Source organism: Aythya fuligula, chromosome 17 (genome assembly GCF_009819795.1).
Source record: "Aythya fuligula isolate bAytFul2 chromosome 17, bAytFul2.pri, whole genome shotgun sequence".
Classification (NCBI taxonomy): domain Eukaryota; kingdom Metazoa; phylum Chordata; class Aves; order Anseriformes; family Anatidae; genus Aythya; species Aythya fuligula.
Genome location: NC_045575.1, coordinates 3,192,539 through 3,208,495, shown reverse-complemented (window position 1 = coordinate 3,208,495; position 15,957 = coordinate 3,192,539). Strand labels below are relative to the sequence as shown.

At 50.8% G+C, this 15,957-nt stretch overlaps 1 protein-coding gene across 6 annotated transcripts in view; it reads left to right on the top strand.

Annotated features, from left to right (window-relative positions):
* The window catches only part of PITPNM2 (phosphatidylinositol transfer protein membrane associated 2), a 132,701-nt gene extending 117,253 nt beyond the window's left edge, over positions 1-15,448 (top strand). For 4 of the 6 annotated variants that reach the window (XM_032199241.1, XM_032199237.1, XM_032199238.1 and 1 more), the window contains 9 exons: positions 666-830; positions 4,846-4,994; positions 7,549-7,665; positions 8,386-8,502; positions 8,711-8,859; positions 9,629-9,778; positions 9,868-10,051; positions 11,392-11,520; positions 11,816-15,448. In XM_032199241.1, the coding sequence (XP_032055132.1) occupies positions 666-830; positions 4,846-4,994; positions 7,549-7,665; positions 8,386-8,502; positions 8,711-8,859; positions 9,629-9,778; positions 9,868-10,051; positions 11,392-11,520; positions 11,816-12,163 (1,508 nt within the window). In that variant the 3' untranslated portion in view covers positions 12,164-15,448. The remainder of the gene's footprint in view (positions 1-665; positions 831-4,845; positions 4,995-7,548; positions 7,666-8,385; positions 8,503-8,710; positions 8,860-9,628; positions 9,779-9,867; positions 10,052-11,391; positions 11,521-11,815) is intronic. The other 2 variants (XM_032199240.1, XM_032199242.1) reach the window with 2 other exon arrangements.
* Positions 15,449-15,957: the final 509 nt, after the last annotated feature.

Here is a 15,957-nt window from a genome sequence, read left to right as displayed (position 1 = left end):
ACAGAGACTGAGTGCTCCCCGAGCCACCAACACCGATTGGAGATGTAAGTGCTCAGCACCAGGCTCCTTTTTCCTCAGTAGCCCCTGTTTTAGTTTAACGAGTGTTGGCTGTATCCATCAGCAATGAAATACAAGTTCAAATTTAGTCCATGCCAGGCATGAAAATGTTTTCTTGATGTTTTTTGCATTAATGCTTCTATCTTGGAGATGTTCATTTAAGTCTAAATGTTTCAAGAAAACAAATATCCCTTTTTAAAGGTTGTTTTTTTGTTGTTGTTCTCCTTCCCCTGGTTATTATTTTGTCTCAGTGTGAATATATAAAGTTGTATATATTCACATCTGTATGTATGACACATGCTTCTGTTCTTGCTGCTTAAGTAAGTGCCTGGATTTTTGTTTGGGGTTTTGGATTTTTTTTTTAGCTAATTATTTTGCTTTTCTCAATCAAAGACTGCTCTTCCTGCCACATGCCTCTTTGCCTGCTGTGGTGTTTGCTTCCTTTTCAAACTAGAGCTCCAATGAAATGTTTTTCATTCCGATCAGTTTTGAAAGGTTTTTTTTGCATCTACGAGCCTTGTTTGCCTCCTCTTCCTCCTCTCAAGTTCATCTTGCCCAGCCTCTGTCTGTTGGTCTAATATTTTGATTTCCCTGTTTCAACTTTGTAGCAGATGTTGTTCAGTCTCATGGTGCCGTCTTCATGGAAAGCGCGTCCCTGTCCACCCCCATTTCAGCCCCTCAGTTCAGGGGCTTCCGGAGAGCCAGTGAGATCAGCATTGCCAGCCAGGTCTCAGGAATGGCAGACAGTTACACTGCTTCCAACATAGCCAACAGTAAGTGTTTCACCCCCTCCAACACTTCTGCTCGCCACCACACCGCTGTCTCAGCGCCGTGCACCGAGCCGCCCCGCTCTGGCTCAGAGCCACGCAGCTTCTGTCCGTCTGTCTGTCTGTCTGGGGTATGCTTTCCATTTATAACCAAACCTGGAACTATTTCACCTTCACCTGATTGTGTCCTAGTCAGTGCTGCGTGTTATCGTGTCCCCTGGAGGAGCCAGTTTATGACACAGGGGCCATTGCCGTGTTATGCATGTTGGACTGTGCTGGTGATTATGGTGTAAATTGTTCAAAAATGGTAATAACTGATAACTCTGAGCAGCATTTGGCTGCTCTGTGGTGAGGGTTAACCCAAAGGGATGTTTGTGTGCTGCTGTTGATAAGAGTCTGGCAGAAGTAGTGGGGATCAGCACTTGTAGATTAGTAATGCAGGATGTGGTGCGTGGCTTGATGCACATTATTTAAACGTGATCCACAAGAGGAGGGGACGAGTAAGCCCTTCTGTAATGCTGAAAGGCAGGAAAAGGTTTGGGTTATTTATTACTTCGCATCGAAAATTCAGCTCGTCTGTAGCCTGGAGGGCAGCTCCAAGAGTCAGTCAATTATGAGCCATGTCCCAGAGCAGAGTGAGGAGAAAAAGGATGTTTTTTTAATTTTTTATCAAAACCTGTATAACTTTACAGCTAACATGGTGAGGAACAACAGCCTTTGTTAGCAGTTCAGCCTGTTCCTTGTTTCAGCTGAAGGTGTGAGATTAACAGAATATATCCTCAGGGACCTCTGATAAACTCGGATGGAAAGAGGCTGAAAACCAAACAAATTTAAAAACCAAAAAACCTTCAGCCCAAACTTTTGTCCCAGAAAGTGATGAAAACTTAGAGATAATCCGTTCCCAGCACATTAAATTCCAGGACTATGAACAATTTGCTTCATAATTAATTACTGAGCTTAGTAACACTCCCTGAGGCAAGTGTGAGCTGTTGGAAGTCTGTGGGCACAGGGCAGAGGCTTCTTGTCCTGTCTGAGGCAACCTTTGCAGCAGGAACACACTACCTGCCCTTGGACAAATGAGCTTTTCTTCCCTGAAGCGCATCCGAGAGCCGATGCTGTAAGCCCAACGTGCCTTCTTGTGTTCGTTCTGACGAGCTTTCTTGCTAACTTTTAATCTGCATGGGAGGAAGGCTTCTCAGGGAGAAGGTGTTTTTGTTGTGCTCATTTCACACCCACAGAGAGCTGCCAAGCTCAGCCGGCCCAGAAGGGAAGCTGGGGGCTGCTGTTGTTTGTTAGGAAGGGTTCATGGCAGGATGTTGCCTGACGGCCCTGCGTGAGGCCCCGCAGCCATCCTGCCTCCGCCAGCTGAGGGCAGGGTCAGGCCTGCACGGCGCTCATGCTGTGTAGGTGGGGAACCCACTGGTCAACATGAGGGGCACCTTTTGCTGCCCTCGTGTCCGTCAGCACATCCCCCTGCCTGCCTGCAGAGATCTGGGGAGTCTTCCGGCTTTCCTCCAGTTATTTTGACTTATGTTTTGTGGGAATTATTCCTGTGCATACTTCACAGCCATCAAAACCTGTCTGTGACACCAGAGGGGAGAAGTCCAGCCCTCAGCACACATCTGGCCCTCCAGAGGCCCCACCAGGTGTGGGGAAAAGCTGCCGAAATGCTGGGCAGCACCCAGCCAGCAGCATGGGGTCTCACAGGGCACCTGGCCTGTGACCAGCCCCGTTCCTTCTCCCTGCTGTGCTCTCAGCCCCTTCCTTCACCTCCCCGTGCTGGCACAACCCCTCAGCCCCAGCCTTTCAGCTCATACACTCAATTTTGTTAGCGCAGCAGCAGCCTGAAGGTGATACACTGAGGGTTGAACATGGCCTGCAAGCCACAAGGGCGCTGCAAAATGGCGCTTCCCTTCTGGGAGCCCTCCCCAGGGTGCAGCTTCCTCACAGCGTGAGCTTCTGGAGGATGGAAGTGGTGTTGCCTGCATCGTGTGTGATGTAAGAAGTATGACTTCTGTTTTTTTGTTTGCTTTTGTATTTATTTTTCTTTTTAGAAACCAAACACCACCTTAACCATTGTAGAGGGTTTAGCCTTCTGTCCCAACTTGCACTCCCTCACAAATCCCCCACCCAGACTTCATCCAAGAGACGCAGGCAGCATAAACATGACGAAGTCCCTTCAAAGGGAAGAAAACTCAAAGGGCCATCGAGTCAGGATGCAGACTGTGCTCTTCGGATACCCAACCTGGACATCAAGAAAGGTATTCTGGAGAGAGCAGCTCCAGTCAACCTCCTCTCGTTCAGTGGTCACAGATCTTCACAACAAATCTATGTGCTTTCACTGAGACACTTGCAATTTCTGATAGCATTTTAACAAGTACTTATGTCACTTTGCTCCAAAGGTCACTCATAAATAACAGTGCTAACACCTGGCAAGAGCAGTTCTTCTAGGCAGAGTTGTGGGGACAACGCTTCTGCCTCTACCACCCTCATGCTGTCTTTTGAACACAGAAGAGTAAATCCTGGCTTCTTCATACAAAGAATCTGGAGTCACCCAAGCTGGGGACTTGCATGAGAAATGAAAGGTTGGGACGTGACCAGGAGCTGCCAGTTTGGAAGGCAGAAAGTCAGAAGTGGCTGCGAGGAGGTGCCTGTGTGATCTGGAAAAGCCGTGTTGATCCAGCAATGCCCTCCTTTTCTTTCCCTTGGCTCTTCGGAATCTCAAGGGCCGTTAGGATGGCCCCAGGTGGCCTGGGCATTCAGCACACCAGGTTTTGGGCCATGGGGAAGTGCTGATGCTGTAAGTCTCTGCACTTCACAGTGGTTGTGCTGGGCTCTGGAAGGAGCTGATGGGTCCATTTTTTAAGTTCAGCATCGGGGCTCATCACCAGCAGCTTTCCCTTAATAAGAAGGCTTTGTTGGATTGCACCTTATGCCTGGCAGCTTTCCTGGAAGTCCATATAAAGGGAAAATTGTTACAGAGAAAAACAAGTCAGAGGAAAAACTCTGCCAAAACCCCAGCTTGCGACCTGCATGCAAACTCAGCTCTTCCTATTGCTGTCTTCACCTGACCCATCTTCTCCTTTCCATGGCTGCTCCTCCAGGCCAGAGGGTGCAGGAGCTGAGGGTTCCTCGCTGCTGGGAGAGCTGCCCGCGCCATCAGGGTCGGAGGCTTTGGGCTGAAACGTGCTTGTGTTGGAGCTGGAAAGGATGTGTGTGTCTTCAGGGCAGCGTTGAAGTGTGGTGGTGTGCGAATGGTCACTTGTCAGCCACTTGTGTGTGAGCTGTTCGGTAGAAGAAACTCTTCTGAATTTTCTGTGACCTTGCCCACCCAAATCTCGGTGCATTTTTCAGTCTCCCGTGCAGTGGAGTCCCAGAGCCCCTGGCCCAGAGCTGGGCCAGGCATCTCTGTCACCTGCATGATGGTGGCCTCGGAGGGCAACGAGGATTTACTGGGGATTGCCAATCCTGGCAGCAAGTGCCATAGCACCCTGCCTTGTGGCACCTTTAACATCTCACGTGGGCTCCCAGCGTTCAGATCCTGTGCAGTGTGGCTGAGATCTGGGTGCCAAAGAGTCTTTCACTCCCTGGTGAGAGCTAAAGGAGTTTGAAGCAGGGCTGGAGATACCCTGGGCACGCACTGCAGTGGACAGCACGCACATCCTTCCTCCCACAGGAGACAATTTTGTCTTCTGCTTTGGAACGTGGATTCCCAGGCTCACTGCATGTGAGCCTTAGATCCCTTCCCTGTGGTCTGGATTAATGACAAGTTAATACCTGCCCTCTAGTACTTTCGTATGTCCTTAAATAAAGGAGAGCTCAAGTGCTGCTGCCTCCGTGTGTTCCTCCTTCGGGTTGAGCAGACAATAAGCCCTGGGTTGGTTGTTCCCTCTTAACAGTGCGACCATCTGGGGAGCAGCTTCCTGGCCTACCTGGAGCGAGGGGCCAGCGCCTTGAAATACCATTTGTGACAGACTGTGCATGCACATGAACCCGCTTTGAACTAATCTTTTCCTTCTAGTTGCTGCCAAATGGTGGGGAACCAAAAGGATCGACTACGCTCTCTACTGTCCTGACGCCCTGACAGCTTTCCCCACGGTTGCCTTACCTCATCTCTTCCACGCCAGCTACTGGGAGTCCACAGACGTTGTCTCCTTCCTGCTGAGACAGGTACGGTCATCCTCACACCCTCATCTCCCTTGGGCTCCGTTTCTGCTGGGGGAAAAAAGGGGAGGAGGATTTTTATTTTTCCACTGTACCCTCCATTACTCTTCTTGATGCATAGAGCTGAGAAAATAGCCTTTGTGCAGGTCCATCTTCTTCCCTGTTTTTTTGTTCCTGACCTATGTTGCTAGCAGAGCTGCACCCATGTAAAATTAATGGACGGGTGCTGTTGTACCCAGTTAGTTCAGGTCTGGGTTTTGCCATCAAAGCAGGCTTTAGGCAGTCTCCCCAAGGAGCGTTGGAGTGAGACAAGCAGCCTGGGGCTGTTTCCCATCAGATCGCAGTGGCAAAAGACGGAGGCACTTGTTTCTTGCAAGTGAGCTGTTCTCTGTGTGTGAGTTTGGATCCCAAGTCTGAAACTTAAAGAAACTTCATGGTGTCTAAACAGAAATAGCACCAAATTCGATAAAACTGAAGTTCTGTATGAGTTTGACATGAGTTGATAAATAGGGCTGGGTTCCTCAGTTTCTGAGTTACTGCAGTCTCCTGTAGGAACCCAGACCATCGTCACTGTGCTGGGATTTAGTTTTTGTTCCTCCAGTACAAAGCAGTTCTCCTGGGGCTAGGTAAATGGGGATTTCTGCAGTCTGATGCCTCAGACTGTCAACCTAAATTTGGCCTGAGATTTAAATTCACTGTTTAAAATCTGTTTTTCCTCAACAATTTTTTTTCTTCAGTTCCTTGGGGGATGAAAGTGTGTTATTTGCCTTACAAAGTATGAACCCCTTCAAGGAATGGTGCTTGGAGCATGGAAGTGGAAAAAAACACAACAAAACAAAGAGCAACTCAGTGGATTGTGTTGCCCACTACGGCGCTTGGATTTGCTTTGTGTTAGCTCAGCTGTTAAGCTGTCCCCGCTCCCTTCCAGCCTCCTCGACTGCAGCTCTCAATTATTTATGACTCTGTTGGCAAACTTTCTTTCAGTGCTGTTTTCCAAATTGTGTGCGAACCATAAACAACAGAGATGTCGGTGCTGGTGGCAGCAGAGCAGTAGCCATAATCCAGCGAGACCCTTTCTTCTCTGCCTGTATCTCGCCCAGCGAGACGTCTCCGTGCTGGCACACACCTCGCCAGCTCAGCTGCTGTGAAACCACAGCCCCGCATCAAACTTAGCCCAGCGGGGCTGAAGGCAGTGAGGGACCCGTAATTGTGCCTGAGTGGGAACAGCCACGATGGTCTCACATGTGAAAGGCCCCCCTCCCAAAATAGCACAGCCAATTACTCAGGATTCAGCCCAAACCTGGGTCTGCAGCACAGTGGGGAACTTAATTTCTTGCAGCTCTCCGTCCGCTCAAAGCCTGCCAGTGGCTGCCTCTGCAGTGTGGCACCACTGCTTCCCCAGTGCCTGTCTCTACTCGCTCATCTCTGCCTCGAGACTGTCATTTTTCTCATGTCCTCTCCTCTTGCTGTCCTTCCAGAGCACCACATCACTTCTTCCCCTAATAAGGACTTGTTTCTAATCTCTGGACAAAGTGTAAAAGAAAGCCGTTGGATAGTGTTAGCCTCCAAAGACTGAATCTTGTTAAAATAAGCCCAAGTGGGACTCAAAATAGATTCCCGATTTAAATAATTTTCGGTAAAACTTGTTATGTTGTTTGCCTTGGATTTCTGTGAAATCCCTCCCCAGCAAGCTCACCCTCCCTGGGGTCCTTTTTCTGTTTCCCGGGAAGAAAAAACAACTTCAGCTCTGCAAAGCGAGCTGGTCTGTGCCAGACCACTACTGCCTGGGTCAGCTGGAGAGCTGCTGACCCCACAGGCTGTGCTTGAGAGCTTGTAGAAGAGCTGACACACGAGAGTCTTCTTAATATTTTGGAGGGTCAGGGTCACAAAAGACTGCTGCCAGTTCTGGAGTTCTCTTTGCAGGGTCACCCCCCAGCCTTAGAGCAGCCTTTGAGACACCTCCTCGCCTTTGAAGTCTGTGGTGTTAGTCTTCCTTTTCCCTTCTGGGGTTGGTTGAAGAGCAACCTAGGTAGGATATAGCCCTCCTCTCTCTGGGTTCCTTCTCCATCCTTGCCTGTGTCCTGGCAGGCAGGAGCTGCTCCCAAAGGCTGGGGGACGTGACCTTGTCCCTCTCGGATCTCTGTTCCCGTGCAGTGACACCTACTGGCTTGGAGATCAGTCCCTGCCAGACCATGGGACTAGTGAGTGCCTGCAGGAAGGGAGGCCTCTAAATGCAGCCCTTTCTGCTGTGTTTGAGCCAGTTTTATACCTCCTGACAGTCTAAATAACTCGCCCTTCTTACCTGCATCCCAGCCAGGATTAAATGAGTGCTGGCCACAGACTTTGCTAGCTCAGAAGAAACCAATTTTCCCTGCTCTTAAGGGAGCAGCCTCTCAAAGTGCTAGCTGACAAGCCAAATGCCCAGCAGGAGAACTTGTCTGTCTCTGTCCAGGCACTGCCCTCCCTCAGCACAGGCTGGGGAGATGCGGAAAGCGCAGGCAGGAGGAGAGGGGGCACTGTGCAAGTGGCTAAGCTGCGGATGGGATTTGTCCTCCCACAGGTGATGAGGCACGAGAACTCGAGCGTGTTGGAGCTGGATGGGAAGGAGGTGTCCGTCTTCACCCCCTCCAAGCCCCGTGAGAAGTGGCTCCGCAAGAGGACACACGTGAAGCTGCGGGTGAGGGGGTCTGGGGGCTGCATCTGCTGCGGCAGGGACGCTGTCACCTACGGGGGCTTCAGTTTGGGCTGCAGGAATGGTGCTGGAGGTGGCCACCGTGGGCACCTGCATCTGTCCATGCTCTTGCCACATTATATAGACAGAGACACTATGCTGCTGATATATGTTAGTGATATTTCACTCATAAAGCTGTGAAAAAGGCACCCGAAAGATCTGTATCAGCAAGGTCTTGGCTTCACTCCGTGTAAAGTGCAGCGAGTGTGGCTGGAGGTCAGGGAAGGAGAAGCAGCTTCTTCCAAAGTTCAAGAACACAAGTCCTGTGTGAATGCCCTTCGTTCCCAGGAAATGTTTCTGATTCCTGAAAGAGGGCAGTTATCTGCTAGAGCTGAAACAATGTCAGCAACTTTCTCTGGCAACTGTTTGTATTGTCTCTTAAATGGAAAGTGTAAGATCCAATGGACAGAAACAGAATTGCACATACAAATTGCCTTTTAAATGGGGCTCTTCAGCCACATACATTTTGTACCTGTCATCGGTGCAGGGCACAGAGTCTCACCTCCCCTCCAGGTCAAATTATTTTCTGAAGCTGAGAGCTGTGGGTGACCTGGGTGGGGAATGACAGAGAAACCCCCACACTGATTTGTGCAGTCACATTTGGCATTCCCCTATGAGACTGTTCATCACTGAACCTTTTCTTTTTTTTCTTCTTGACTTGTGTAGAATGTCGCAGCCAACCACAGGATAAACGACACCATTGCTAATGAAGATGGGCCCCAGACCTTAACTGGGAGGTTTATGTACGGTCCACTCGATATGGTCACACTCACGGGAGAGAAGGTACGGTCTGCTGTGGGGTTGTGCGCCGTGTGGTGAAAAGAGGGGGGGGACAGGGACGGAAACTGCTCCCTCACTGCCTGCTTGGGTTTCCTACCCTTGTGCCTTGGTCTAGCTGAATGAAGGGGCTTGGATGGAAGGTCCCTGTGCTTGGCCCGTTGTACAACACGTCTTTATCGCCGTTGTTGACCCAGACTTGCTGTCTTCCCAGGTGGACATCCACATCATGACCCAGCCGCCGTCAGGAGAGTGGGTTTACTTTGACACTGAGATCAGCAACAGCAGTGGCAGAATTTCCTACGTCATCCCTGAGAACCGGCGCCTGGGCATTGGCGTGTACCCTGTCAAGATGGTGGTCAGGTGATGTACCTTGGATGGCCGTGGCTTAGTTTGCAAGGGAATTAAAAAGGCTTGAAACAGGCCATGTGATTGCGTGACAAAGTCATAGACCTGTAACCCAGAATAAAAGAGGAATTTGATAATTGTAGAGTACGGTCCCTCCTTGCGTGGCAGCTCTGATTGTTGGGTGTGTTCAAAGCCCAGTTTACCAGCAACAGGAGCAAAATGATATGTACTCTGCAGCTATAAAAGGAAGATTCATGTTTTATTCTGCCTCTTACATCGTGAACAGGATGGTAATTGAGCTCTGGTTGCAGGAGCTTGCATGCCTTCTGCACCATAGGTGTATGGCCTCACTGTCATCTACGAAACTGCACAGCCGAGCATATTTTAAAGACTATAAACTTGTCCTTGAGAGGCAGAACTTTGTTCTCATGGTAATTCACAGACCATGAGGTTTCAGCTCAGCTCCAGTTGCTGGCATTCAGCTTTGGAAGGGAGAGAAGAGGTTTTTCACCACTTTTCAGTGGTGGAAGCAGCTATGTTCTTCTGGGAGTGTGTTTTGAGTCACTGACGGGCACTGACACCAGGGCTCCAGAGCATTATTTCCCACCCTATCTCAACACAGAGTCCTTCCTGCAGTGCCCATCACTGCTCTAACCAAGGGTAGCACAGCAGTTAGAGCCTTTCGGCCAGGTCTGGGGCTGCCTTGGGCTCGTGGTGCACCTTACTTCTGAAAGAACCTTGGTATCTTTATGCCTACATGTATAAATACCCGTTTCCCTTTCAGGGGTGACCACACTTACGCGGACAGCTACATCACAGTTCTGCCCAAGGGGACGGAGTTTGTGGTGTTCAGCATCGATGGCTCCTTTGCAGCCAGTGTCTCCATCATGGGCAGCGACCCCAAAGTCCGCGCTGGAGCGGTCGACGTTGTACGGTGAGCAGCAGAGCCTGGGGCAGTCGGTTTGCTTTGCCTGTAGCACTGCTCTAGGTCTGTAATCCATGGACTTGTGGGTTTTCTTCTAGGCACTGGCAAGACCTTGGCTACCTCATTATCTACGTCACAGGCCGCCCCGACATGCAGAAGCAGAGGGTGGTAGCGTGGTTAGCACAGCACAACTTCCCCCATGGGATCGTCTCGTTCTGCGATGGGCTCGTTCACGACCCGCTGCGGCACAAGGCCAACTTCCTGAAATCCCTCATCACGGACGTAAGCCTGCGCCTGCTGAAATATGATCGTAGCACGGGTTTAGATTGCTCCTTGTCCAATTGCCCCTGTCAGCACCAGTCTCTTGGCAGCAATGCGACCTGCAGTGGAAGATTAATCTCTGTTCATTTTATTTTCATCCTTTTATTGCTCCACAAAGTGTCTGTGCTGTTAAATTGTGTCATCTCCGCTCTGCACTGTCCCATCTCATCACCGATTCTTCCAACGCCAAATGCCAAGTGAAACAGGGAGCAGTGCCTCCCCTTCCCTGCTCATGTGCTTTTGTCACCTGCTCAGTGGCTTTCTGTCTGCCCATCGTGTAACCTGCGGGTCTGAGGTGCCCTTTGGAGGGCGTGGGGCTGCGGCAGGGAGTGGCCTTGCATCACCTACCCCTGACAGGAGACTGCGTAGAGCGGCTTCCCAAGCATTCACCCGAGGGAGGCCGTAACGTCACTCAGCCCAGAGGCTCAGAAAAGTTCCAAATAAAACAAGCTTTTCTCTGCCTGGCAAGCGAAGTAGCTGTCAGCATCCAGAGCACTCGTGCCCTGCTTTGAAGAGCAGGGAACCCCTCGTTAACCCTTGGACTCTGATTTTGGCCTGAGCCATGGAGGCAGGAGCAGCTGTCTCCGACTTGCTGCCACGAGGGCCGCGCTAGCTGCTCTCCCTTGTCCTCCGGGAGGACAAGTTTGTGACCAGGGCCAAAGAGGCCATATCCCCGGCTTGCCTGCAGCTCTGGGGGCAAAGCAGCCTGGTCTGTGGTGGCACCAGTGTCAGCACCTCCCCTGCTTCAACCCCCTGATGAAGGCTTTGGCCAGGAGCTGCTTTTGCTCTCTGCTGCGAGTGCAGGCAGATGAACCCCCGCAAGGCAGTTGTGTGTCACTGTCTGTCCCTGCTCCTTCCGTCCCGCGGCGCTGAGCAGTGGTATCGCGTGTGGCAGCACAGCCAGCAGAGGGGAAGGCTTCGTGCTGCTGCTGACTGCACAGGGGGCTGCAAAACTCTCCTCTCCCCTAGTGGCAAGCAGGCAGTGAAGTGTGCGGCATCCCTGCCCCCTGCGGACCTCAAGGCACGGCAGCCGTTCAGCCATAGGAGATCTGCTGGCCTGTTGCTGTTATTCCTCTTGTTCCGGCCTGTAAACATCCCCGGCTCTGTTAATTAATGCTTTGCTCAGCGGTGCATTATCCAGCTGGGAACTTACATAAGTTATTGACCTGAGATTCCTACAAATGCTGTTTAGAAAAAAAAAAAAAAAAAAAAAAAAAAAAAAAAAAAAAAAGCAGCCCTGCCTGTTGAGCAGCGAGGAGCACCCATATGTTCTGACTGCGTGTTGGTTTCTCTCCCTGCAGCTCCACATGAGGATCCACGCAGCATACGGCTCCACGAAGGACATCTCCGTGTACAGCTCCATCAGCCTCCCGCCCACCCACATCTACATCGTTGGCCGACCCACTAAGAAGCTGCAGAGCCAGTGTCAGGTAGGAGTCAGCTCGTCAGAGCCCCCTGGGTGCTGCCCAAAAAGCCAAGGGCCTCCCGTGGGAGGGAGAGCAGCGGGGATTTGGTCACCCTAAAGCTGCTCTCAGACCTGGCGCTTTTCAAGACAGGAAGGTCCCACGTCCCACCTAGCAGGACCTGTGACATCTTTCTGGGTGGCTCCATGTCTTGTACATCACCCAGTGAGCGTGGCACAGCGAAAGCACTCAGCTCCCAGAGCCTTGCAGGGAAACGCCTCCTGTCCCTCTAACGCCTGCCCTTGTCCCCCTTGTCTCGCAGTTCATCACGGAGGGCTACGCGGCCCACCTGGCCCAGCTGGAGTACAACCACCGCTCGCGCCCCGCCAAGAACACCACCCGCATGGCGCTGCGCAAGGGCAGCTTCGGGCTGCCCAGCCAGACCGAGTTCCTGCGCAAGAGGAACCACCTGCTGCGCACCATCTCCTCCCAGCCTTCAGCTGCCGGCGGCAGCAGCGCCGGCCACCGCCCCGAGCGCACCCAGAGCCAGTCCGACAGCGACAAGGAGAGGGACAGGGAACGCAGCCAAAGAAGCATGAGCATCGCCACGGGGTGCTGGGGTCGGAGCGCGGCATCCCGCCTGGAGTCTGGCCTCTTGGGGCAGAAGTAGCCGAGCCAGAGCCAGCGACTGTCGGCTGTAGCCACCGGAGGGGAAAACAAAAGGAAAGAGGGACGAGGCCGGCGTTACGGGCTGGAAGGGTAAATATGGTGCTACTCTAATAACATCGTGGTGTTCTGGGAAGAGATGGGATGTTTCCCACGCGGAACGTTCAGGCCTTGCAAGCGGGAGCGTCAGGTTTGTGCAGCGTGAGCCCAAGGAACAGCTGGAAATCGGGGGGGGGAAAGTCTCCAGGTCAAGATCGCGCTCTCTCCTGCCTCCTTCTCTTATCCAGGTTTAGTGACTGTAAATACGTGCCTCCTCGCCTTGTTAGCCATCGCTCCGATACGCGTGACCGAGTGCTGTCCTCAGAGCCACAGGAACGGGGATGAGGCTGGGGGAACTTGCTCTTGGTTGTCCCAGGAGTCAGACTGAGGTGCTCTGCCAGTGCTGGCACGGGGTGGGTTTGGGGTTCAGTGAGCGCGCTGCTTCCCCGGCACAGACAGCCCCAAGCGAGGGATTTACCAGGGGCTGCGCCAGGCAGAGCAACCGAGAGCTTTACCTGTACGAGGAGCTTCAAGTTCAGCCACTTTCGCAAGGAGTACGTGCAGTGGCCAAGCAGAAAGATGCTGTTGGTAGGGGCAGAATGTCGGCAGATTCACGCCCAAGCAAGTGGGGTCGTTATTACTGTTATTTTTTAAAGAGACATTTTAGAAGCCGATGGAATTTAACGTGTTGACCTGTTAAAAGAAGAATACAAGCTACCCTGAGTTGTTACAAGCCTCAGATACTTAATTTGCTGTTAAAAGTCTCCAAATATTGCTCTATATTATTTCCAAAACTAACCACCATATATTTGCAAGCAGTTCTTCTCATCCAAATGCAGGGTCTGACTCTCTCAACACCCACCTCTGAGACATTTTCTTCTTCCCAGGTTCTCTCCAAGTTCAGTAGCAGCTTCAATGGGAACTAGACTCGCTTCTTTTACCGGTAGTTACTGAACTGTAAAACCTCATTGTTTTTTGCACTGATGATTTTTAGAATGGAAACCTGTTACCATCTCATGTAGCTACATCTAACTGTTTGTAGTGCATGACAAAGAAATATTGCTAAGCCAGGGTGTGTGTGTGTGTGTATGTATATCCATCCACGTGCATATACATACGCCCCCACACACACGTATATATATGTATATGTATATATTTAAAAAACAAACAACAAAACTCTGTGCAGAAGTTTTTCCAGCAGTAAGGAGACTGTAAGGAAGTGTGCCAACAAAGTCAGGCGAGCTTAAGAAAAGGCCATATCTTAATTTTCCTGGTGTGTTTCTCAGCGGCTGTGCCTGAGCCGATGGTTTGTGTGCTGCCGGAGCGAGCCGGGGCTGGGTGCGAGGTGAGGGAGCTGCCCGGTGCGTGGGGGAAGCCATCGCTGCTGTCCGGCACCCCCTGGTGACACCGAGACGTGCAGGGTGTGCGGTGCGGTGCCTGCAGCACCAGAGGAGAACAGTGCCTAGAGTGGGGGCTTCCAGAAAGCCCTGTAGCCCTGTCCCCCCCCAGGTCAGCCTGGCCGGGACTTCTGGCCGCGGCGAGGGGCCTGGCTCCCTCCTTGCACACACCTCCCGGGCCAGAGGGGCACCCCCCGGGGGGCTCGGGGTGCCCATTTACAGCCTCCAGTTGGCCTCTTCACGTGGAGATTTTATAGTCCTACCGAGCTCCTCGACTGTGTGTAACCCCGCTTCCCCCACCACCCTTACCTGTATTTATATCACTTTCTACTTACGAGGATCTTATTTATAACAACAATTTTTTAGACTGGCTGCTTCATTTTATTAACTGTTTCAATATGAAGTGCAGGACGGCCGCACTGAGACACACAGCACTGTGAACACTGCTCTGCTACTTGGCTCCGGGCCACAGTAGGCAAACCTAAACTCATCAGGCATCCAAGGTAGACCTCGTGTTCGGGGCGTCGGTGCAGACGCAACGCGCGCGCTGCCTGCGCTGCCAGCGGAGGGACAGTGCTGAGCTGCCGGCGGGGCGCTCAAACCCAGCCGCCCGCCCGCACAGTGCATCTCCCACGTCCTTGCAGCCTGACTGCAAACTGCTTAACCACTTCTCTTTGATAATTATTCAATTGCAGAATGTATCCGATGACTTTTATTACCGAAAACTGACTTCCCTTTCTGTGGGCCCGGCTAAGCTCTCTCTGAATGTACATCCGGAGCTCGCTGGGTTTCCAAACAATGTGAATCGTCCCACAGCTTTTTGCTAGTCGAATGTTCTATCAAACAGTTGCCATCCGAGTAGGAAGCCAAGCCACAATCCATCCTGTGAAGTCACCAAACCACATCACAAAAACAATTTCTGCAAATTTGGATATGGCCTTTGCAAAATCCAACTTTTCCTCAAAGCCCACAACCAAGGCATGGTCTGTACATTTTCCAATGCTGATGAGATGTTCACATTTTCTTATGTGTAGATAGTGTAAAACAGAGGCGAATGTAAATGTTCAACATACAAAGTGGATATATAAAATGGAAAGTTATTTATTTATGTAGAGGAAGAAATGTCTGGAGGAACTGGAACCTTCAGGGTTTATTAATATTTAAAAATGTAGCTTTTTGTTTCAGGCATTATGTACAAAGCAATTACTTCATGGACCAAGTTTAATGTAACTGTCAATGAATGCAGAAGTGCAATATTATACTCACCTCTCCATCACTTCACGTTTTAAACAGCTACTAACCAGTTAGACTGACAATCATAGCACCTCCGTCCTCATCCTTTATTGAGCTTCTTGAAACTTCCCCAGGTCCTTTCCCTGGCCCCCCATCTGTTGCCATTGTACAAATCCGACATGGAGAAGCAATTGTAGAGCAGGACCTTTTTTGCTGCAATAATACCAGATGACGTGGGTGTAGTTACCAGGAAATATGCCAATAAGTTTTCTCCACCGATTCAGTCCATCACAGTCTGCATCAGTCTATCTTCAGACACCCCCATCTGGCACTCATCTCTCTGAAGCAAAGATCAACGTGCTACTCACTCAAAGAACAATAGCAATAGTTGAATTCTGTGTCTATAACCTGTTTGTTCTGAGCTGTTTTGGAGAGCGATGCATGTGACCCGATGTCTTTCCATGTGTATGGAAGAGGATCCACTTGGACGCGGTGAGGGAAAGATGAATGTATCTCCCGTCCTTACTAAAGGGGCACTGTCAGGTTCAAGACCTAACTTATCTTTGTTACAAAGGACGTGTTTGCTTGGAAATGAAAGCCTATTAAAAGTTTCTCGTGCACCTCCCTGTCGCTGTTGTCTGGGCAGCCACCAGCACGACCGCTGACAGTCGCGCTGCTTCTGCTGCAGCCCACGTCCTGTACTCGCACATTAGCACAATACAGCACGCACTGCACAGGCTGCCTCAGGCTTTTCCTTTTTTTTTTTTTTTCCTTTTTTTTTTTTTTTTTTTCTAATTGTTTCCATGGGAATCAAACTCTGCTGTGGAGCTCAGATTTTTATAAAAAGCAGCTTTTTGTATTACGGAACTATCGGGCCAGACTTTCTACCTGACGCTGTCCCTTTCAAGTCTTTTAAAGGAAAAAAAAATAATAAAAAAAAAAAGGACCCCTTGCATTCACGCCGAGTTGTTTCCCTGGGTGGCCAGCTCACTCCGTCAGGTGAGGCGAAATTCTGATACCAAAAAACGTTTACAGTGTCCGATACGCGAGCCGAGAGCAGTAACTAGCCAAAGGGTTACTAACAAACGCCCGCTCCGCCCAGCAGCCGCCGTGCTTGCTGTAGCAGCCC